Below are 21,556 nucleotides of genomic sequence, written 5' to 3'. Positions count from 1 at the left end.
TGGCAGTAGGTGATATTCCTGTGAACCTCTTATTGCATTCCATCAGGAAAGCATATAATGTCTGGTTGTCCTATTTTCGATGTAAAATTGGTCAGTGGAGTCAGGTGCTGTCAGCCTTATGCATCCATTGTAAAGTTTCCTGTCAGCTTTCACCTAGATGCTGACAGAGCTGCTGGCTAGATCTATTATTTCATTAGAGGTATGTGCATGTATGTGTCTGTGTGTGGGTGTCTATGCAATTTTTAACAAATGTATTGAGATGTAATCTATGTACAATAAACTGCATGTATTTAAAGGGTACAGTTCAGGAAGTCTGACATATGTATGCATTTTTGATGACTGCCCAGCTGCTCTAGACACAGTGCTTTGGAGTCACACTGCAGGGACAAACCATAGTTCCTGGTGGTCAGATATTTAAAGGGCAAACTCATTCTTTCAGCAGCAGCAATAGACTTCTTCCCTGTGGCTGTGGAGTAGAAGGGCTTTCCCAGTGGCTCAGCAGTAAAGAATCCACCTGCAATGCAAGAAACTCGGGTTCGACCCCTGGGTTGGAAAGATACCCTGGATAAGGGCATGGCAACCCACTCTAGTATTCTTGTCTAGAGAATCCCATAGACAGAGGAACCTGGTAGGCTACAGTCCCTAAGGTTGTAAAGAGTTGGACACAACTGAGACTCACAGCACATGGAGCAGAAGAGGAAGCCTTTAGTTTGGACCTTGCTTGAACACTAGCTTGTCAGGGAGATCAAACTGAAAGCATCATCAGGTTTGATCTGTAAGCAGCGTGAACGACTAAGCCCGGAAGCAGACGTGTTCAGCCCTTAACAGCCAGTTTAGTTCTCCTCCTCTCTTGTGTGCCGCTTCGTATAGAGTCACAGATGACATTTGTGTGTGTGTGGGTGGGTGGGTGTGTGTGTGCTCGCACTGTATTCAGAATTTCTCTGAATTTGGTATGAACAGTTTTCCTTGTGCCCAGTCTACTATCCTCCTGGATTCAGTTCTAGGCACAGATCTCTTTGGAAAGAGTATATGGTTAATGAATAAAAAAAAAAACAACAGATCCCTTCAAGGGCAGCTACTTAGCTTTGTTCCACAGATGGCATATCCTTAACCCCCTGTCTGTCATCTTATATGTCCTGATCATCAGGAGACTTGGATGAAACAGTGTGTATAGCTCAATGTATGATTATCCCTGCTACCAAATGTTCAGAAGCTTCATCCTGCAAATAACATTAACAGTAGTGTACCATAATGCGGGTATCAGAATGTGAAGATGCAACCCGAGACCAAGCCTCTGCAAGGAAATGGACAGATGTTATATGCAAGAGTATTTGTGGGGCTCTGTGAATGTACTAAAAATTATTGAGTTGTGTGCTTTAAATGAGTGGATTTTACAGTATGTCAACTATATCTCAATAAAATGGCTTTTTCTAAAGTGTGAGGTTAAAATACATTAATAGAAATGATACTTGATGTTCCGGGATGAAATCACCAGATGAAATCACCAAGAAGACAGCTGAGGATAGAACCTTAAGGAGGAGAGTTCACATTTCAAGGAACACACATGAAAACAAAAAAGGTGTATTAGAGACGCAGGAGGAAACCCAGAAGAGAGCAGTCACGGAAAATGCAGAAGTGAGTGTGTGTTCAGTTGTCGGGCAAAATAGATGTGGATGGGGACTGAGAAAAAGCCGATGGACTCAGCTCTGAGGAAACTGCAAAGGCCTTTGAGAAAACGGTTTCTATGAAATAAAGGTGTGAAGGAGTGAGTTGTGAGAAACATGAAGCTGCACATTCCTCTTGCCAGAAGTAAAGCAGGCAGAAGGAGAAAGAACCTAAAAATAACGTCAGGGAGAGTCCAGAAGCAGGGCAGACTTGGGCCTGTGTGTCTTTTAGACAGGAGAGACTTGGGCACGTTTGAACCTGGAGAGGAAGAAGGCGAACAGAAGAGCAGAGACGGGAGGTACAGAGGGCTTCGCCCAGTGCTGGCTCTTCATACAGTTAGATCAGTTGGTACTTGGCACAGAGCGGAGCATCTGTACAGTGCCGGAGGTTCTGTCCTCTGTCATCTCCTGGCGCTGTGGCAAGTCAGGCTTGTGTGCTGGCCGGCTCTCTAGATGAACTCTCCTCCTTTATATTTGAAGAGAGCAGATCCTAATGCAAGTGAGACATTATCACGTGGACGTAACTTTGAATCTGCTATAACCCATGATTAGACAGACTCATTCTTGAACATCAGCACTTGGTTACTGATGGTGATGGCCCACCTTGCAAGCCTTCGACATACCCAGCACATCAGCATACCATCACCAGTGGCCAAGAGCCACTGCTCAAGTGGCCAGTCTGCTCTCAGGTCTAAGAGCTCAAGAACACATTGACTTAGAGCTTCCAAACCCATCTCAGAGAATTCAGCCTCTGGAGGAGTCTCTGAGGGATGCTCTGACCTACAGGTTATCTCTCACCCATCTACCACAAGCACCCACATTCAGGAAGAATGGTAATGGAGGGGACAAGGGAAAGTGCAGCAGCTGTGAGGGCTCTCCACCCCTTTAGCCATCATCCCCCAGCGCCCAGCCAGTCTCCACACTGCACTTCCTTGTTGTTTAGTCACTAACTCGTATCCAACTCTCTGCAACCCCATGGACTGCAGCAGGCCAGGCTCCTCTGTCCTCCAGTATCTTCTGGACTTTGCTCAATCCATGTCCACTGATTAGTGATGCTGTCTAACCATCTCATCCTCCGTTGCCCCTTTCTCCTTTTGCCTTTGTCTTTTCCAGTGAGTCAGCTCTTCACATCAAGTGGCCAAAGTATTGGAGCTTCAGCTTCAGCAACAGTCCTTCCAATGAGTATTTGGGGTTGATTTCCTTTAGGGTTGACCGGTTTGATCTCCTTGCAGTCCAAGGGACTATCAAGAATCTTCTCCAGCACCACAATTCAAAAGCATCAGTTCTTAGCGCTCAGCCTTCTTTATTGTCCAACTCTCACATCCGAATATGACTACTGGATAAACCATAGCTTTGACTGTAGGGACCTTTGTTGGCAAAGTGATGTCTCTGCTTTTTAATACACTATCTAGGTTTGTTAGGACTTCCCTGGTGGCTCAGACAGTAAAGCATCTGCCTACAATGCGGGAGACCTGGGTTCAATCCCTGGGTTGGGAAGATCTCCTGGAGAAGGAAATGGCAACCCACTCCAGTATTCTTGCCTGGGAAATCCCATGGACAGAGGAGCCTGGTGGGCTACAGTCCATGGGGTTGCAAAGAGTCAGACATGACTGAGCAACTTCACTTCACTAGGTTTGTTATAGTTTTCCTTCCAAGGAGTAAACATCTTTTAATTTCCTGCTACAGTCACCGTCCACAATTTGGATGTGATTTTGGAGGTCAAGAAAAAAAAAGCTGTCACTGCTTCCACTTTTTTCCCATCATTTGCTTCCCATCATTCCACTTCATTTGCTATGAAGTGATGGGACTGGATACCACGATCTTTGATTTTTTAATGTTGAGTCTCAAGCCAACACTGCACTTAGCCAGAGGCTAACCTCACCCTTCTCAGTCTTTGTCCCTAGTTTTTGTTATTTTGTATCTATTTCTTTGTTTTATTTTTATTTTAGCCATAATTCACAAATTCAAAATGCTAGTTTCATTGTACTTACAATACAACCTTTTAAAGCCCCATATAATACTCTAAAATGTAGCATTCTTCCCTTTTGGGTTATTAACTGTATCTTAGTTATTTTATTTTTATTTTTTGGCTGTGCCACACAGTATATGGGATCTTACTTCCCTGACCAGGAATCAAACCCGTGCCCCCTACACTGGAAGCACAGAGTCTTAACTAGACCATCAGGAAAGTCCTATTAACTGTATCTTAATGTGATGTCTACTTTAAAATAATTCTTTTTCTTAATTGTATATTGATATTAAATTACATTTTCCAATATCTCTCAGAAATAAACCGTTAGCTGAAAATAAAATTCATGTTTAACGCTAGTTATTTGTAAACACATGTTCACTGTGTTTTCAGGCATCCTTTGCAGGTTTTGTGGAACATGTCATGTAGGATACGTGTAGTAAGTTGAAGGGTTAAAATACCCTGCACTGTCGCATATGGCAGTGAGCAGAATCGCAGATGTTGATGATACCACGTAATTAGTATTCTTTTATGTAAATGAAGGCTGTCAGCATGTTACCATAGTGTCTACTCGCTCTGAAGCTGGAATTTATGCCACTTGGTCTCACCAAGACCAAGCAGGATTTTTCCACTATCCATAGTTAAGAACTGAGAAGAAATCAAAACGATGAGAGAGAAGAAATGGAAATCTCCCTAAAGTGGATTCTTTTAAATTTTTCCTATTTTATTTTTGTTGATTTTCTCCCCAGAAATTTTATTTCTGGTGATGAGATGCTGTTATCCATTTCAGATTGGCTAAGAAATCTGCTAATTGAGAACAGGAATGTTGCAATTAAAAAGCAAATCATATTTTCAAGCTATAAATTTTTGAAAGATTTTGTAACATTCAGTCATCTTTCTCAAACAGGGACCTTTTAAATAATCTAGAAGTTTCTCAGAACAAAATGCTCATACTAAATAGATTTCATTAGCTTCTTTTACTATTTGGTGACATTAACTATAGTAGAATCCTTTAAATATTAATTATGGTTTTTAGCTCGAGCTGATTCAGATTTTTAAATATAAAGCTATAGTACTTGAAGAAGCAAAAGCCAGTATTTTGTCAGGTTTGCTTTCCCTATATGCAGATCAATCCAAGGTGTCCTGGACATTTATTTACAGTTACTGATCTACTTAATGATGGAGAACTATTAAGGCACATCTTGTTAATTCCCTAAAGTTACACTGGGAAGCTGGGTGCCTGCACACCAGATGATATATTTTTTCATTGGAACTATCAGGACTTTTATGACCTTCAGTGATTATGAAGGAAAAGGGGTACATGTCAGAAAAATGTAAAAGAAATGTCCTCTTTGTGCCTATGAGCATGAGATGAGGCCTTGTTCCTAAAGTGGCTGGAGGTTGTATGAGGGGTGAGTGAAGCACATGGTCTTCCTTTTGGTGTGTTTTTGGTTTTTGTTTTTTTGTACGCTGCAAACATTTTAATGATTATTGTTGAGCATACATTTTGGAAATTTTTTTTACTTCAAACTGCAACAAATTAAGTAAATGTTTATAATATACAAAGAAAATACAATCAAAATTTCTTGAACTGAGTATACCCATGATTGTGTTCTCTTTATTCTCTATTGTGTATTGGCTTTTGTGTCACTTTTGAGTGATTTCCATTTCATGCCTCAGATATGTCTTTCCTCTAGAGAAGCTAGTCTGCCTAGGTTAAATCAGTGTGGTAAGGTACAGAGTAGCCTCGTGTCTTCCTGAATGGATTTACTCTGCCATATGGCAGGTTAGTGAATCGCCACGACAGATTTGTAACAGGAAAAAGGCTGTGCAGGAAAGGATACGCGTGCTCAGCAGATTTATGGATCAGAAAATGAAATCGGAAGAAAGAATTTCCAGAGTGCCCTTTCCATTTGGCAGCATTCCATGCAGAGGGTGTGGAATGGTTTTTTAGTGTTTTTCTATTTTGTTTTTTTTTTGTTGTTGTTGTTCCAACATGTTTTGCTTTGTTTTTTGTTTTTCTAGACAGAAGCTGATTTTATAAGGTACCAGTGTTCTGGGTGTTGTGTTGCTATATTCCTGTTCACAGATATACTCTCTTTTTATAGAATTCGAAGCTGTGCTGTGTTTCATGTGATAAGATCTCAGTAGCAATTAAATTTCTAAAGACACATCAAGGTTCCTCTTGGCTAAAGTGGGGATTTGTCAGGTTTTGAGTTATAAGAAGAGGCTATTCAGACATGATTCAGTGAGTACTGAATCTTCTGGAGGGAGAAAACAGAAAAGCCAAGTGAGGTAAAGATAGTATGTCCTGGTGTATTTAAATCTTTGCTAATACTGCAGCCACCAGTTACATGTGGCTATTTAAATTAAAATTAATTAGAATAAATGTAAGCCCCTCCGTCTCCCTGGCCACGTTTCAGGTGCTCAGGAGACACACGGGACAGTAGTGCAGTATTGGGCGATGCAGATAAAGAATGTTTCCATCATCGCAGAAAGTTCTATTGGACAGCGTTGGTCTAAGTGAAAGATCTTGGGAAATAAAATTCTTTCTTTGATTTCTAGGAGATGTTCTTCATCCCTATATAACTTCCTGGATTACAGTCTAAGGTTTTAGTGTAAAAATGAATCACCTGTAGAGCTTGTGGGAAATGGAGATTTTAGACCCCTCCCCCAAACCATCAAGTTTGGGGTCATCACCAGAAATCTGTACATATGACAAGTATCCTAAGGAGTTTTGTTGCTACGTAGGTGGTTTAGCGACTACGTTTTGAAAAATATCAAGTTAATGACAAACTTGGGAATTACCAATCTTTTGACTTCCCCTTTTCATTCTTTTATTACTGACTTTTATTTGTGTCCCCAGTAATTGGTTGTAAGCATCATGTGTATGCAACTTAAACTCTTGATTGGTAATAAAGAGCAAAAAGAAAATTCATTTGTTGACCATCTTATCTTCCTAACATGTCTTTTAATTTGACTATGCCCTACAAAAAGTAAACAGAAATGGTTATTTCAGTACTGTTCTGGGCTATGTGGAGAAGTAATTCTGACAGAATACCTTTGACCACTAAAGAGGTGAGCACACCCACAAGTCTTGAAATTATAAAGGTTAAAGAAAAAAAGAAATACAACACTTGATCTCCTCTCTGAAGGAGGTTATATCTAGTTGTATGGAGAAATACATCCACAGACATGACTTAAAGGGCACTTAGAAACAAGTCAATAGTTAGAAAAATAACATAGTAGAAACTAAATCCTGACAGTACTCAAAGGATGATCTGATTTGATGGAAGATAATCTAGGTTGGTTTCCTTTGTATGACGATTTAAGGATTTCTTATATAGGAATGGGCTGGAATGGGCAATTTTAAAATGAGAAGGGTCTCTGGTTGGTCCTGTGGTATATTTGTGAGTTTTAGCAATAGGGCCAAGCCAGAAAGGAAAACCAACTGAAGGAACTACTTAGAGTGCTTTGGATTTAGAACTTCTCTTGGGTGACCCCATCGTGACAGAACTGTATTTGCTCCCAGAAATGAGAGTGGACAAGAAATGAGGTGAAGGAAGTCCACTTTATAAGAGGAACTCCCTTTAGGGAATTTTAAATGCTGATATTGTTGGAAGGTCAGCTTTCCAAAGAATAAAATGTTTTATTTTAAAATAGCCTCTTTCCCTTGAAGAAATTGCTTATTAGGCTTCTCTGATGAACAATATTGAAGAAGCAATGTTAGAAAGACCAAAAAAAAAAAAAAAAAAAGCTTAGTGAGTTACCACTGTTTTAAAAATAAAAAGCATTTGTGCATACATTATCTGGAAGGTTTGCTTTTTTTTCTGGTCTCATAGTTTGATTAAATACTGTAATAACCAGTAGCCACTATATCACCAAGTCAGATTCGTCTAGTTCTTTAGTTACTTATTCTTTCAGTAAGGAAGGTAAATGTTTTCCATCCTTTTTACAAGATGTAAATGTTCTTTACAGACAGACACTTTGGCTTAGTCCCTCAGAGTTACTGTAACAAAAATGCCGTAGACTGGGTGGCTTATACATAACAGTTCTGGAAGCTGGGAAGTCCAAGATCATGGCACCAGATTCCGTATCTGGCAAAGGCTAATTGGTTCACAGACATGTGGCTGGCTTTTCATTTGTGTTCTCACATGGAGGAAGGGGTGAGGGAGCTCTTTTTAGAAGCACTAATCCCATTCTTGAAGGCTCATGCCATGAGGGTCAACCCATTCATGACTTAAGCATCTTCCAAAGACCTCACCTCCTAATACCATCACCTGGGGGAGGGGGTTTACGATTTTAGCATATGAAATGAGGCACAAACTTGTAGAAGACAAAATGTTAGATTGAGGCTCAGTCTACCTACTTAACCAGGATCTTTGGACACAAGAAAATAAAATTACTTTGTACTGCAAAGGACTTTCTCTTACCATTTCTCTCGCTCTCTTTTTTTAACCATATTTTGTTCTCTCTACTTTGAAATACAGTGAAATTGACCTAAGATTGCCTTTGAATTGAGTGTCTTCATCTCTCCTGGTTTGTGATGAGGTCCTGGTGTCACTGGTTTGTGAGCTCTGTCTCTCCTCGCCTTTCCTCTGCCCTGTCCCTTTTTGCATACAGCCAGGATCTTGTCACCATGAGTCAGAGAGGCTTTCACTTCCAGGACATCATCAATTCAGAGATGGATCAGAATATGGGCTTCTTTCCCCTAGTGGCCAGTTGGGTGCAACGTGAAATGAGGGTAATGACATTTCTAAATCAGCCTTACGTAAAAATTAGCTGATACTCAAGAACTAAAACAGTCTTAGAAAATGTAAAGTTACACATTAAGGTCTGTCGTTTAGTATTTTGTGATTCTTCCTTTTTTTAAGGAATTTAATTGTCTTTCTGTAATTCCCGGTCTATGCCAAAACTGCTTTTTCCTTTTATAAAAATTCCTTCCAAAGGAACCAATTTTGAATTGAAAACTAATGAATACTTAGTGGGAAATGCCGGTTGCAAGCCTTTTTCTAGAAAAATATTTTGCTGAAAGTTTTTTTTTTTTTTTTCTCTCTCTCTCTTTGGGGGCCCTTATCGTGCCAGGTTGAAAGAGTGGAGCCTTCCCTAAGACATGGATAGATGCAAACATGTAGGGCGGTTGCGGCTCGCCCAGGACCACTCCATCCTGAACCCGCAGAAGTGGTACTGCCGGGAGTGCGCCACCACGGAGTCGGTGTGGGCTTGTCTCAAGTGCTCGCACGTGGCCTGCGGCCGCTACATCGAAGATCATGCCCTCAAACACTTCGAAGAGACCAGACACCCGCTAGCCATGGAGGTCCGGGATCTCTACGTGTTCTGCTACCTGTGCAAGGACTACGTGCTTAACGACAACCCGGAGGGGGACCTGAAGCTGCTGAGAAGCTCCCTCCTGGCGGTCAGGGGCCAGACGCAGGACCCGCCGCTGAGGCGCGGGCGGACGCTGCGGTCCATGGCGGCGGGCGAGGACGCAGTCCCGCCGCAGCGCGCTCCTCAGGGACAGCCGCAGATGCTCACGGCTCTGTGGTACCGGCGCCAGCGCCTGCTGGCCAGGACGCTGCGGCTCTGGTTCGAGAAGACCTCGCGGGGCCAGGCCAAGCTGGAGCAGCAGCGGCGGGAAGAGGCGCTGGAGCGCAAGAAGGAGGCGGCGCGGCAGCGGCGGCGCGAAGTGAAGCGACGACTGCTGGAGGAGCTGGCCAGCGCCCCTCCGCGCAAAAGCGCGCGCCTGCTGCTGCACACGCCCCGCACCGCACCGCTGCGCGTGCCCGCCCCGCGCGCGCCCGCCGGGCCCCGCCCCGCGCCGCGCCGCGCGCCCGCCATGGCGCCCGGCGTCACGGGCCTGCGCAACCTGGGCAACACCTGCTATATGAACTCCATCCTGCAGGTGCTCAGCCACCTGCGCAAGTTCCGCGAGTGCTTTCTGAACCTCGACCCGTCCAAGACGGAGCAGCTGTTCCCCAGGGCCGCCAACGGCAAGGCCCCGCTCTCAGGCAGGCCAGCCAGCAGCTCGGCCACAGAGCTGTCGTCGACCCGGAGTGATGGGGCCGAGGCCTGCGAGCGCGAGGGCCTCTGCTTGAACGGTGGGACCTCCCTCAGCAGGAGCCTAGAGCTCATCCAGAACAAGGAGCCCAGCTCGAAGCACATCTCCCTCTGCCACGAACTGCACACCCTCTTTCGCGTCATGTGGTCGGGAAAGTGGGCCCTGGTGTCGCCCTTCGCCATGCTTCACTCGGTGTGGAGCCTGATCCCTGCCTTCCGCGGCTACGACCAGCAGGACGCGCAGGAGTTTCTCTGCGAGCTTTTGCACAAAGTGCAGCAGGAACTCGAGTCCGAAGGCACGACGCGCCGGATCCTCATCCCCTTCTCCCAGAGGAAGCTCACCAAACAGGTCTTAAAGGTGGTGAACACCATATTTCATGGGCAGCTACTTAGCCAGGTAGGTGTGTGCTCGGGCCTGCCCTGACTGCCCACCACGCTGGAGCGGGGCTGGTATAGTATTAGGCTTCCCGTGAGTGCCTTCCCCAAGTTGTGGGCCTAACGAGGGTACGTTTGCTGTAACTATACACAGTGGAGGGCGGCCGCGGTGCCTTTCACAGTACTATGTGAGGGCTTCGTTGGTGAACTTGCCTCCTGTCTTCCCAGGCAGATTTTTTGTTTAACTTGCCAGATCACTTCACTTTCAGGAAATGTCTTTTAACCTATAATGATGATACGGTAATGTAATATTCTCATTGTTATAATTAAGTACTCATTGCTGGCATCCCATCCTATTTGATCAGCCTTAGGAAATTGAAGAGTTTGTCTATAACCTTGGTTCCATGGTTGTTTGAAAGAGCATCATTCCTTCTAAAGCCTTTATTCAACATACAAGGGAGGGAGGTGGCTAGGAAGATGCCAAATGCCTAAGCAACCCTCCCTCCGGTTCCCCACTACCTTTCGTTTCCTTAGCCATGTAAGGTATGAGGGAAGACTCAGGTAAGGCTTTGTGAGAACATGCAGAAAGAATTGATAGAGTTAAAAAAGTGGGCAACTTGAGAGATTCAGGTAAAACCTCTACACTATGCTACTGAGGTAGTTAGGGTTTTAAAAGAATGATGAGTAGAAGGGGAAGAAAAGTTTATTTCGGCTTTTGTTTTTCAGCTTGTGAAAAGGGAGTATTTCTCAGCACTTCCTCAACCTCCCTGAAAGTTTGTAGGAAGAAAGGTGCATCTGGGAAGGTTATAGTTGGGGAGGAGGGCAAATCACAAGGTACTTCGAGGCTCTTGGAGCACAGGCATCAGTATAGGGATGCTGCTAGAAACAAGAGCAAAAAGAGAGGAAAGCTGGACTGGATGGAAAGAGCAGAGTCTAGAGGAGGATAGAGTATGAGGATGAGAGAAGCAGACAGGAATCTATAAATTCTCCATCTCAGACTGATGGCTTGATGACTCCGTGATAACTTCTATCTGTAATACTGTGGCACTGAATGGGAGAGAAGAGAGAAAGGGGAGTAGGTAATACTGTCTGTGCTGTGTGGTTGTCCAGTTCCAGCTAGCATCATAGAGATACATACCAGAAGTAATATGCTCTAATTCTCTTAAAAGTTATGTTTATCATTTAAATACTAAATATTTTTTGAAAACTATACACTTAGTTTTGGTTGTTATGTGCTAGCAAAAATGAATGTGGGAAGCATGTAAGTTACATAACCTATAAACTAATTTTTTCATCCTAGGTCACTTGTGTATCATGCAATTACAAATCCAATACCATTGAGCCCTTTTGGGATCTGTCCCTGGAGTTCCCTGAACGCTATCACTGCATAGAAAAGGGGTTTGTCCCTTTGAATCAGACAGAGTGCCTGCTCACTGAGATGCTGGCAAAGTTCACAGAGACAGAGGCCCTGGAAGGCAGAATCTACGCTTGTGACCAGTGTAACAGTGAGTGCTGGGGGGGTGTGGGTAACTAGAATATCAGTTTAAAGTATTTAATTTGCCCTTTTAGTCAAAAATAACACTGTAATATTGAGTGGTTCTAAAGCATCTTTTAAAGATTTTTTTCCTCCTATTTTCCTGAGAAAAACATATGGACATTATATATTAAAAAAATAAAACCAAACCTAGGAGTTGGACCTCCTTGGACTCCTGCTGTGATTGAAGTTAGTTGTTATCTTGGGAGGCATTTGAAAGTATGGACCCTGAAATGGGGACTCCAAGAATGTGAGAATTTAGCTTCATGGGTTATGGGGGTCCTGCTTAAATTCATGAATAGAGTTTGACAGTTCTTATTTAGTCTAAATTCAGGTGGCATAGCCTGTTTGAGGGCTATGTATCAGAAAAGTGTGCTTTTATTCTGAATTAAAGTCAGTCAGAAGTGATGCTAAGGGTACAGTGAGACCAAGAGAGGAAGTCATATGGTACATTGCTCCATGGCAGCTTCATCATTATTTTCACATGCCTGAAAGGTTTACATCTCAGAAGGGTCAGAGGAAGTATTTCTCTATCATGGCTTTAACTGTAAAGTGGAATTTTTTCCATATGGTTCTGAGAGCACCTTATGCATCCCCCAACCCCGTGTCTTGACACACTAGCAATGCTTTTGCTAACCCAGCATGTACATAGGAAATGCAGAGCAAATACTTTGAAACTGATGTTTGGGGGTTTTGGCATATAGAGATTTGGATACTAAGATGAATGGATTGTGCAGAGATCTGAGAACAATGTGCAACCATATTATAGTTCAGACTATAAGTTTTGGTTTGGGAATAACAATTTTATGGTAGCCCTTTAATATTTTTGCATATGGTTTTTTAAAGTAGTGAATTGTGGGAAACCTGTTCTCTGAAGAATCAAGTCAAAAATCAAAAGTCACACTTCTGATACCGTTTTGCCATTTTAAAACAAAATGTGAATCCTGTACTTGATTAAGCATAAACTCACCTATCTATCCTGTTACATAGAGATATATAAAGGCAGTGATTTAAATTGTCTTACTAGAACAGTATGTATTTTTTTTCTTTTTAAAATAGTGAATCATGAAGTTTTATACTTGTAGGGAACAGAAAGATGTTAACAGCCTTAAGTCTGTCATTCTCGGACCTGATAGATTAGGCAAGAAACACTTTTATTTATTTTTGCAAGAAAGGATTGTTTTTCTGGTTGTCAGATGTGCCCATTTATCAGTATTTCTGTAGACAGGTTCAAATAGCAAGGAAGGAAAGCTATAGTGAAGGGATAAGATGCACTGATCTGTTGCTTGTGAAAGTTTCAAAACTATCAGTCTTTCACCTCTCTGTGTAGCCAGCTTAATCAAATGGGAGACAGAACTGATCAGTCTTAACAGAATCAGTGATTTTTCTTCATGAATTTCATTTGAGAGAAACAAAGCCAGATTCTATATTGTCTTCATTTAGCTCACATACTCCCTCTGCTGAGAGCAGCAGTCACTGCCAGGATTCCCAGGCAGAGAGCTGCAGTAATTTTCAAAAGTCTGCTGGTGAACAGGAATGTAAAATAAGGCCAGGCCCCTCTTTGAATTCTCTTTCTGCTCATGCCCTCACATACCATGACTGCCAGCCCTAGTAAAAGCTGCCATCTAGTTGCTGCAGTCTATCATGAGAAGTAACAGCTCCACAACCTATTGTCAGAGAAAGCTCCACGATACGTCATCTGCCTGTGATTTGCTACTTTTCACAAGCTTCGAATCAGGTGCCAGGCTCCTCAGACAGAGACCATGATATCAACAGCTCAGAGACAATTAACAGACACCACAGTGGACCATGAATTTTATATTCCTGTCCATTCACTGACTAAATTAATATAACAGAGCAGTCATCAGTAAATGGTTATAGAGAAGGCTTCTGATGGAAATTAAGAGAACTTCATTTCTCTGTAATTTAGAAATGCATTTCACCCACAATTCAGTATCTTAAGAAACAAAATTGGAGTCCTGAGCATTGGTTTTGTTTTGAATGGAGTATATTTAGCCAATGGCCAGCCTTGTTCTGCATGTCTAGCAGTGCTGTTACCAAGAAACACGTTTCAGAAAACAAGTATGGCATAAAAATACAAAACAGTGAAGTTTATTTTCTAAATATTTGTATACGCCACAAGCAAGTCATGTGGGGGAAAAAATCTCTAAATACACTGTCCTTTGGGAATCCTGTGCCTCTTGCATGCATGCATGCTCAAACACTAAGTCGTATCTGACTCTTTGTGACCCCATGGACTGTAGCCCACCAGGCTCCTCTGTCCATGGGATTTCCCAGGCGGAAGTACTGGAGTGGGTTGCCATGTCCTCTTGCAGGGTATCTTCCCAACCCAGGGATCGAACCTGCATCTCCTGCCTTGGCAGGCAGATCGTTTAGCACTGAACCACCTGGGAAACCCCGTGTCCTCTTACCCTTTCCCTAAACCCGAGATACATGCATTATCCCCCATTTCACAGGAAAGGAAACTGAGATTCCTTTCAAAGTGGGAAGGACAAAGGAGGCACCTTACAACTGCATCAGCCTTCTTGAAGCGGCCATCCCCAGAGAGCCACACAGTCGTTTCTTTCATCTCAGCCAGAACTTGCGTGGCCATACCATGTGGGCATGTGAGGCTGGGAAATGCAGTCTCAGAGAGGGTCACATTGCTGCCCAAATGAAACTGAGGTTGAAGTACTGAGAAACTAGGAGAATGCGTATTGGGTGGCAAGTCATTGTCTCTGCACGGCTCGGAAAGAATGAGTCTCCTCATGACCCATGTCTTATACCTTCCCAAACCATCTAGGCAAACGACGAAAATCCAATCCAAAACCCCTTGTTCTGAGTGAAGCTAGAAAGCAGTTAATGATCTACAGACTACCTCAGGTCCTCCGGCTGCACCTTAAAAGATTCAGGTGAGCTTGCTCTGGGGCATCCCAGGTGGCTGGTGAGCTATGGCAATAGCTACTTTAAAGACTTTGGTGAGGGCAGATGTCTTTGGTGTTGGGGGGAGAAGCCTGCTCCCTGGAGTCCTTAGGCTTTCCATGGAGTGTATGGTACCTGCCCGGTGAGGCAAGTGGATGTTGGGGGCCAGGACGGGGCTTCTGCTCTCACAGCCCTGTTAAACCAGCTAGGCTGCAGTGGGTGTCTGTACTTGAAAATTTAATAGCCTCACTTGGGCTTATATAGAGCCATCTTCAGAATAAAGTATGAGATAATCTGTGAAAAGAAGGGTAGAAAGTAAACTATAAAGAGTATTGCCTGGATTGCTTGTTTAGAGATTTCTGGTTTCAGAGAACATCTGAATGTTCACAGGAAATACATGTGAACACTGAGTACCCCTACCTTGCTATGAAAACCAAATCCAGGTTAAGTTTTCTCCACTTCTGTTTTACCTACCTCTGCCTATGATCACACATGCCATTTCTTACTGGTGAGAAGTTTATATCCATGTTACAGGTGGTCTGGCCGTAATCACCGAGAGAAGATTGGGGTCCATGTCGTCTTTGACCAGGTATTAACCATGGAACCTTACTGCTGCAGGGACATGCTCTCCTCTCTTGACAAAGAGACCTTTGCCTATGATCTCTCCGCAGTGGTCATGCATCACGGGAAAGGGTTTGGCTCAGGACACTACACAGCCTATTGCTACAATACAGAGGGAGGTGCGTGCGCTTTACTCTGTGGGGTGGGGGACACCAAAAAGGGTTGGTTTGTCCACATTTCATTCCTCTCCTTTTATTTAATCTGTAGGGGGATAGTACATACATTAAAATCCAGTGGAAAGAATTATGAAAGGTGGATTCAAATTTTGACTATATCACTAAGTGACAACATGTAACTCTTCTAAGAATTGACGGGAACTAACATGTAAAAGTGCTGAGCATGGTGCCTAGCACATAATGGTCAATTAATGCTAGAGGTTATAGCTGTTGTTCATACTTCTGCTGCAGACCTGTTTCCTTCTTGGTTTTACATAAACAGTGTGACCTAGCTATGTTGTGGTCATATTCATACTGTGAGAGTCTCATTAGCATCAGCCCATAGTAAAGCTGAGGACACTTTCTGAGCACTTACAATACTATGTCCTGATTACCTCCCTTAACATGGGAGGTGTGAGGATCCAAGGGCCCTTCCAAGGAGCTTTCTTTCAGTCCTTGTCCCCCAGAGCAGAACCTCCCAGCTACTGTGCTAAGGCAGGTGGGTTATGGATGTGTTTCTAATAGTTTACCCATCTTGAACCCCTCAGCCCTTGGGGTGGCTACCAGAGTGAGCCTGTGAAAAATAACTTTATTCCTTCTAAGGTTTCCTTTCCTTCCGTACCTTTGTCTATGTACATTTTCCCTCTCCCCCTTTTTTTCACATCTCTTAGCCCCCAGTCTGTCTTTGTAGACGTCCCTAATGGGCAGTGAAAAAGCCTGAATGAAATGAGGACAAAAATTAGTCAATACTGTAAGCAGTATTGTGGTGGGGCTTGTGGGGCTAAAACCAATGGTTTCATTTACTTAACTCTTCCTCCACCACCACCAATCAAAGGTTGGATCTATTCAGAACTTCTCTGTCACTTTTTTCATCTCCTCGTTTGCCTGCTGATTGAAATTTAAGTTGGGTAGTCATATTCTCTCTTTCTTTCATTTGGTTTCCTAGGTTTTTGGGTCCACTGCAATGACTCAAAGCTGAATGTATGCAGTGTCGAGGAAGTGTGCAAAACTCAAGCCTACATCCTTTTTTACACTCAAAGAACAGTTCAGGGCAATGCAAGAATCTCAGAAACCCAACTCCAAACTCAGGTGCATTCCAGCAACAACGATGAGGGCAGACCACGGACCTTCCCCTGAATGGGAGGCACATTATCAAGGACTGACTTGCTTTTAAACTCTTGGTATTGGTACATCTTTCCTCTTACAGGAAATAAGGTTTACTACAGGAACAGATCACTAGGTTTGCCTCACTGGGTTTAGAGCAGAAGGTGCTGGGTGACTGGTGTCCTATCACAAAATCTGTAGTCACTTTCTTTTAAATGGGTTTAGAAAATTCCCTCCTTTGTTAAAGCAAATCAAAAAGAGTAACTTCTATGAAGACTCTTTCAACAGTTGCTTCTGAATATAGAGGGATCGGGGTGGAGGAAAGAGGGAGTGAGTTTGTCATATCCAGCTGTGTTTTCTTCCTATTATGTGATTCCCTTGCTAATCAGGACCCCTTGCAGCACTGGAAGAGCCTCCTGACGTGAGCAGCCTTCGGCAGAGCACTGGAGAGCAAGGAGGGGCCCTGGGCTGGCAGCTTGCTGGACAGGATTGGTTCCAAGGCGGGAGGTGAAGTCAGGACTGTTTCCTACAGAGGAAGTAGTCCTCAAGGGTTGAAAATTTAGAGACTTCCTTTTTTAGGAGATAGCAGTTGAAGAATGGAAGGAGGTGCATGGAGCAAATTTCTCCATGAAAAATGGGAGGTTTTTCACGTGTCATATTCTACCTGGCTGCTGCTGTCATTTAATCATTCCACATCTTCTGAGATGGCACAAACATCCCTTCATTCTAAAGAAGGAGCAGTTCATATGGGGAAGCAAGGAACTGGTACATGACATGCTCTTTGTGGCACACTGAGCCTAAACGCACTCCTGGATACCCAGTTCTGTAGCAAACTCCTGGTTCGGGTCTAGGGCAAGCACATAGTTTGGTTTAAATTGGTCTTTTTAGGTCAGGTTTCTGAAGCTTTCTCAGAACTCAGAGGGGGGCGGTGGGGGAGCCAGTGGTCCAGGGCTTATCGAAATGCCTGTCCCCCGTTCTCACCTTGGTGCAGCATGCAGCTTTTCTTTACCTGCAGCTTATTTCCTGTTCACAAGGTGTGGGAGCTTTTGCTTTTCGAAGGCTTAGGACTCTTCCTCCTATATGTCTGAACAGTTTATTGTTGACAGCCCTGGCCGGTTTCCTCCAAAATCTGCTAATCCCTACGGTTTCTTTACCCACCCACCCTCAGTCCATCAGAGAAAAAAAGTGTCCTGTCCTTCACTTCAGTGCTAGTAAGATATAGCTTTCTTTTTTAAACTGGGTCAGTTTCTAAGTGGCATGAAATTGCCCAGATGGAAGCCCTCTGCCCTGTCAGGCATCACTGAATTTCCCTCCTCAGTCCTTCACTTCGACTCACTAGTAAAAGTGAATGCGTACTGTAACTCCCACTGTGGGAGTGCCACAGCACCTCAGCCTGTCACTCGGGATGCTCATCTTTTGACTGTGTCATACTAACATTCAGTTCAGGTAGAAGTACAGCTGTCACCTGAAGGGAGTAGGTGTGAAGAAGTTTGGGGAGGGGTGAGAAGTTGGGAAATGAGAGGCTAAAGGATGAGGGGTGTAGCTTTAGCAATGTTGAAGGGCCACATTTCCCAAGCAGATCTGTATAGCATTTGCTGTTGACCTCTTTTGAGATGAATTCTCCTATAGGACCTACCAGACAGCACTGAGATTTGGAGGAAATCAGACAGAAGATGGCTCACTGTGATAAGGAAAGGGAGTGACTATACTTTAAATTAAACTTGCTTTTTCCAACACTGTGAGGTTTCTGTAATATTTAGCTTTTATTTGGAAGCGATAGCGTATGGCATTTTTTATGCTATTTGGTTTATATTGTCTACTGCAGGCTTCTTTGTACAAGCTTGGCCCGGGCTTACCTTCACCTGGACACTGTTTTAAAGTGTCACAGCCGCCCATGCTGCCAGAGGCTCTGATACGAGACTACAGTCTCTAGATCCACATTTTTAAGTTGGCGTGATTGGTGATGACCTTTTGTGGTAAAAGAAAAGCGCACTGACTTAAAAAAAAAAAAAAAGTAAAAAGGGAAGGAAAATATAAATTGTGCCTCATCTTTCACTGAATGCTATATTTATTATTCTAGAAAAAGAGAACTGACAAATAGAGAAATACTATACAGCATCTACTAAATCCCTCAGGCTGTCCCGGGCGGGAGGAATAAGAAAAATAAACATCTCATGGAAAATTAAAACATTTTCAAATTTAATTTTAAAAAAGTTTTATACCAAAAGAATTAAGCAGACTAAGGACTTTGTATTAATAGGGTAAGTGCTTCAAATTAATAAAATCATTTAAAGTGAGTTGGAACAGAAACCAGTACCAGAGTCCTCAAAGAGCTGCACACACTTGAAGGTGCCCCTGCAGTCAGACACCTCAGGTACCCAGAGGCAGCAGCAATAGACGCTGTTGAGAAGTTAGTATTTATGGAGATTTTTATTAAAGAAAAGAATTTCCTGCTGCCTAAGCCAATGGCTGTTGTGAGGGAAATGTCCCTTTGCCTTTAATTTATTTACATACTGGAAGTATATGAGTTTCTTAGTTGCATCTTACTTTAAGTCAAAACATTGTAAAGAAGAAAATAAGAACCAGGTGGAAGTTGACTAGATGCTGCCAAATCAAATCCAAGATCTCCTAACTGAACCTTACGGGCCTGCTTCTCTCCCAGACAAGTAGTTACATCCCTGTTCTAGGAACCCTTTGTGGTTGGCTGGTGTGTTTACTTCCTGCTGTAGCCAGCCAAGATGAATGCACCCTGGCCCTCAAAATTTTACCTCAATCTAGCTTGACCCTCATACTTGTGGTTGCCTCGGAGACAAGCATTCATGCTAGTGTTAAAAAAAATTACAAATGCCCTCAATGGCTAGGAACTGACGCTCTTATTCAAGATGGCAAACCTCTTGCCTGCTTTGATCCAGTCCCTCTCAGGCTGACGGACAGTGCCGCATTGTAAAGAATTTCCAGATGTCTCTTAAATGTCATGAATAAAATTGGGAACTATAGAAGTGTTAATGTGTCCTATGGACTCAATAGCAGAGTTTATTTTTGTTTTTAATGTCAAGGTTTCTAGAGTCAACGATTGTATGAGTTTTCCCCTCTGGCTATGATTACAGTTCCATCCAAGTGTAAGAAGTGATGAAGTGGGTTGGCAGGCAGTGGGCACAGCCCTAGCCAGGTCCCAGCGTAAACGTGAGAGGCTGACAGTAGTACAGAATGAACACTTGGGGGTGTGGGGGTGGGGTGGGGTATGGGTGGGCAGGGAGGGAGAAGGGAGTTTGTTTTATGTACTGATAAAGCTTTGTGAACTAATTTTATACAATTCATAAAATTTGGTGCCTTGTACCTAATTATGGTTTGCATGGGATTGAAAAGATTAAGGGAAAGGATTCTTTCTTGTCATTTCAAGTGGCAAATGGGTCTGTATAGTGTAAAGGACATTTGGTATCACTTTTTAAAAACATTTCGTATCTTGTGTGTGTGAAAGCAAATTATTACCAGCAAGTTCTGAAAATTCTACTGTAATGTCCAAAATCTTTGTGTTTGATTATTCATCAATGTCTCCTTTTCAAGGCAAACTATATACCCTATTCTTTTTTACCACCCCTTATGTTCCGAACATTAACTCAGGCCTTTTTAAAAATCAGGCTGGGAGGGCTTCCCCTTCCTAAACATATAATGTATCCCTATCTAAGGTTTTATCTTTTAAGTGGAAGGGTTACTTTTCCAGCTGGTTGGGAGAGCACAAATGTTCAGAAAAAGGTATTTTAGTTTTTCTAGTGCTAGGCAACATAGTACAAGTCAAAAACCGTTCCTCCTGAAGTGGTACCTTCATTAGTTCTGAAGTTCTTTTGCACAAAGTTTCAGGAAGCAGTGTAAAACACAATCCCCTATATGTGAACCTTTAGATTGTAAGGTAAGCCAGTGCACTGTGTAATATGCAAAAAAGAAGGCTCAAAGAACCTGTCCCAGCAACCCAGTCCCACTGACGGGGACAATACTGAGTAGCTGTGGACGAGAAGACCCGGCCTGCTCACCTGCAGGGCTGTAAACAGCGTGTTCCTTTTACTCCCACCTTAAGGTTTCCACTGAGCTCCTGAGTCTTCACCAAAGGGTGTTTAAAAAGCTTACTCAAAGCACATTTGATAATTGGGTCCCTCAGCCTAATGACTGGCCTAATTAGGTGAGGAGGTTGTATCTTTGGAATAAAACCTCCCACGGCCGCTTAGTTTCCTTACCAGGTAAGTATGCATCTCCCTAGTGGTTGATTCTTTTTTGAAGTTAGCACTAAAATTGAAAAGCGCCTTCTAAATATGACTGTGAGTTTAGTTTCTATCTTTCATGTTTAAATTAACCATTTTCTTGGTCTAGGACTTTGACTTTAACCACTGTGTATTCAACCCAAACACTGCTCTAAGCACACCTCAGTCACTAGAGCACTGAAGTGAATGGTCATTTTTGTGGACTGTTTCCATACTAACTTCTGCTGGTATGTTTCTATTTCAGATCTAACTAGGTAGTGTAGGAGATTTTCATAATAGTGTTAAACTAGCCTGGGCTAAACACCTCATGACAGGATGTAAAACTGACTTCCCTTGAGGAAAAATGTGCTGAAATGGTGAAAGCTAGGATTTTCATTTACAGAATCATAATTATCCATCAAAATTTGGTGTAGATTTGGTAGCTTTAACCTGCTAAATTCTTACCGCTTTCAGGAATTAAGCCAGTTGAAATGAAACTTTACCTTATCAGCTTATGGCTTTATAAACCAACAGCAACACTGTTACTTGAAGCTAAGACATTACAAGTGAAACTTGAATTATGCTTTTGGAAGCTGCCATGTCCTTAATTTTGGCCATGTTTTGAATTTTACCTTTGAAAATTGCTATCAAATAGAACTTTTCACAATTATGAGTAGCTCAGGTAGCAGACTTCAAGGACGTAAGTTTCACTGCTATAAAGAACAACAAGTGCTGGTGTTTCTCAGCTTGGCAGTGGTCTCATGCAGGCTGCTGGGGCTTAAAAGTTTCCTTCCTGGTCACCATTTGGGGGGGTGATGGCTTCAAACCAAAGCCTTACTTAATGTATGTTACTTTTCCTCAAGATTAACAGTCTAGTAAGATATAAACTTGTCAGAGCATCTGTGATCCCTATGTAGATTCTT

At 42.9% G+C, this 21,556-nt stretch overlaps 1 protein-coding gene across 2 annotated transcripts in view; it reads left to right on the top strand.

Annotated features, from left to right (window-relative positions):
- Nucleotides 1–19,909, top strand: part of USP49 (ubiquitin specific peptidase 49) — a 69,306-nt gene extending 49,397 nt beyond the window's left edge. For both annotated transcript variants that reach the window (XM_027525335.1, XM_027525336.1), the window contains exons 2-6: nt 8,719–10,087; nt 11,366–11,570; nt 14,403–14,511; nt 15,056–15,261; nt 16,244–19,909. In XM_027525335.1, the coding sequence (XP_027381136.1) occupies nt 8,747–10,087; nt 11,366–11,570; nt 14,403–14,511; nt 15,056–15,261; nt 16,244–16,434 (2,052 nt within the window). In that variant the 5' untranslated portion in view covers nt 8,719–8,746 and the 3' untranslated portion in view covers nt 16,435–19,909. The remainder of the gene's footprint in view (nt 1–8,718; nt 10,088–11,365; nt 11,571–14,402; nt 14,512–15,055; nt 15,262–16,243) is intronic.
- The last annotated feature ends 1,647 nt before the right edge of the window (nt 19,910–21,556 follow it).

Source organism: Bos indicus x Bos taurus, chromosome 23, assembly GCF_003369695.1.
Source record: "Bos indicus x Bos taurus breed Angus x Brahman F1 hybrid chromosome 23, Bos_hybrid_MaternalHap_v2.0, whole genome shotgun sequence".
In the NCBI taxonomy this organism is placed as follows: Eukaryota; Metazoa; Chordata; class Mammalia; order Artiodactyla; family Bovidae; genus Bos; species Bos indicus x Bos taurus.
Note: the sequence above shows the minus strand (reverse complement) of the source record. Positions and strands in the feature narration are given on the sequence as shown.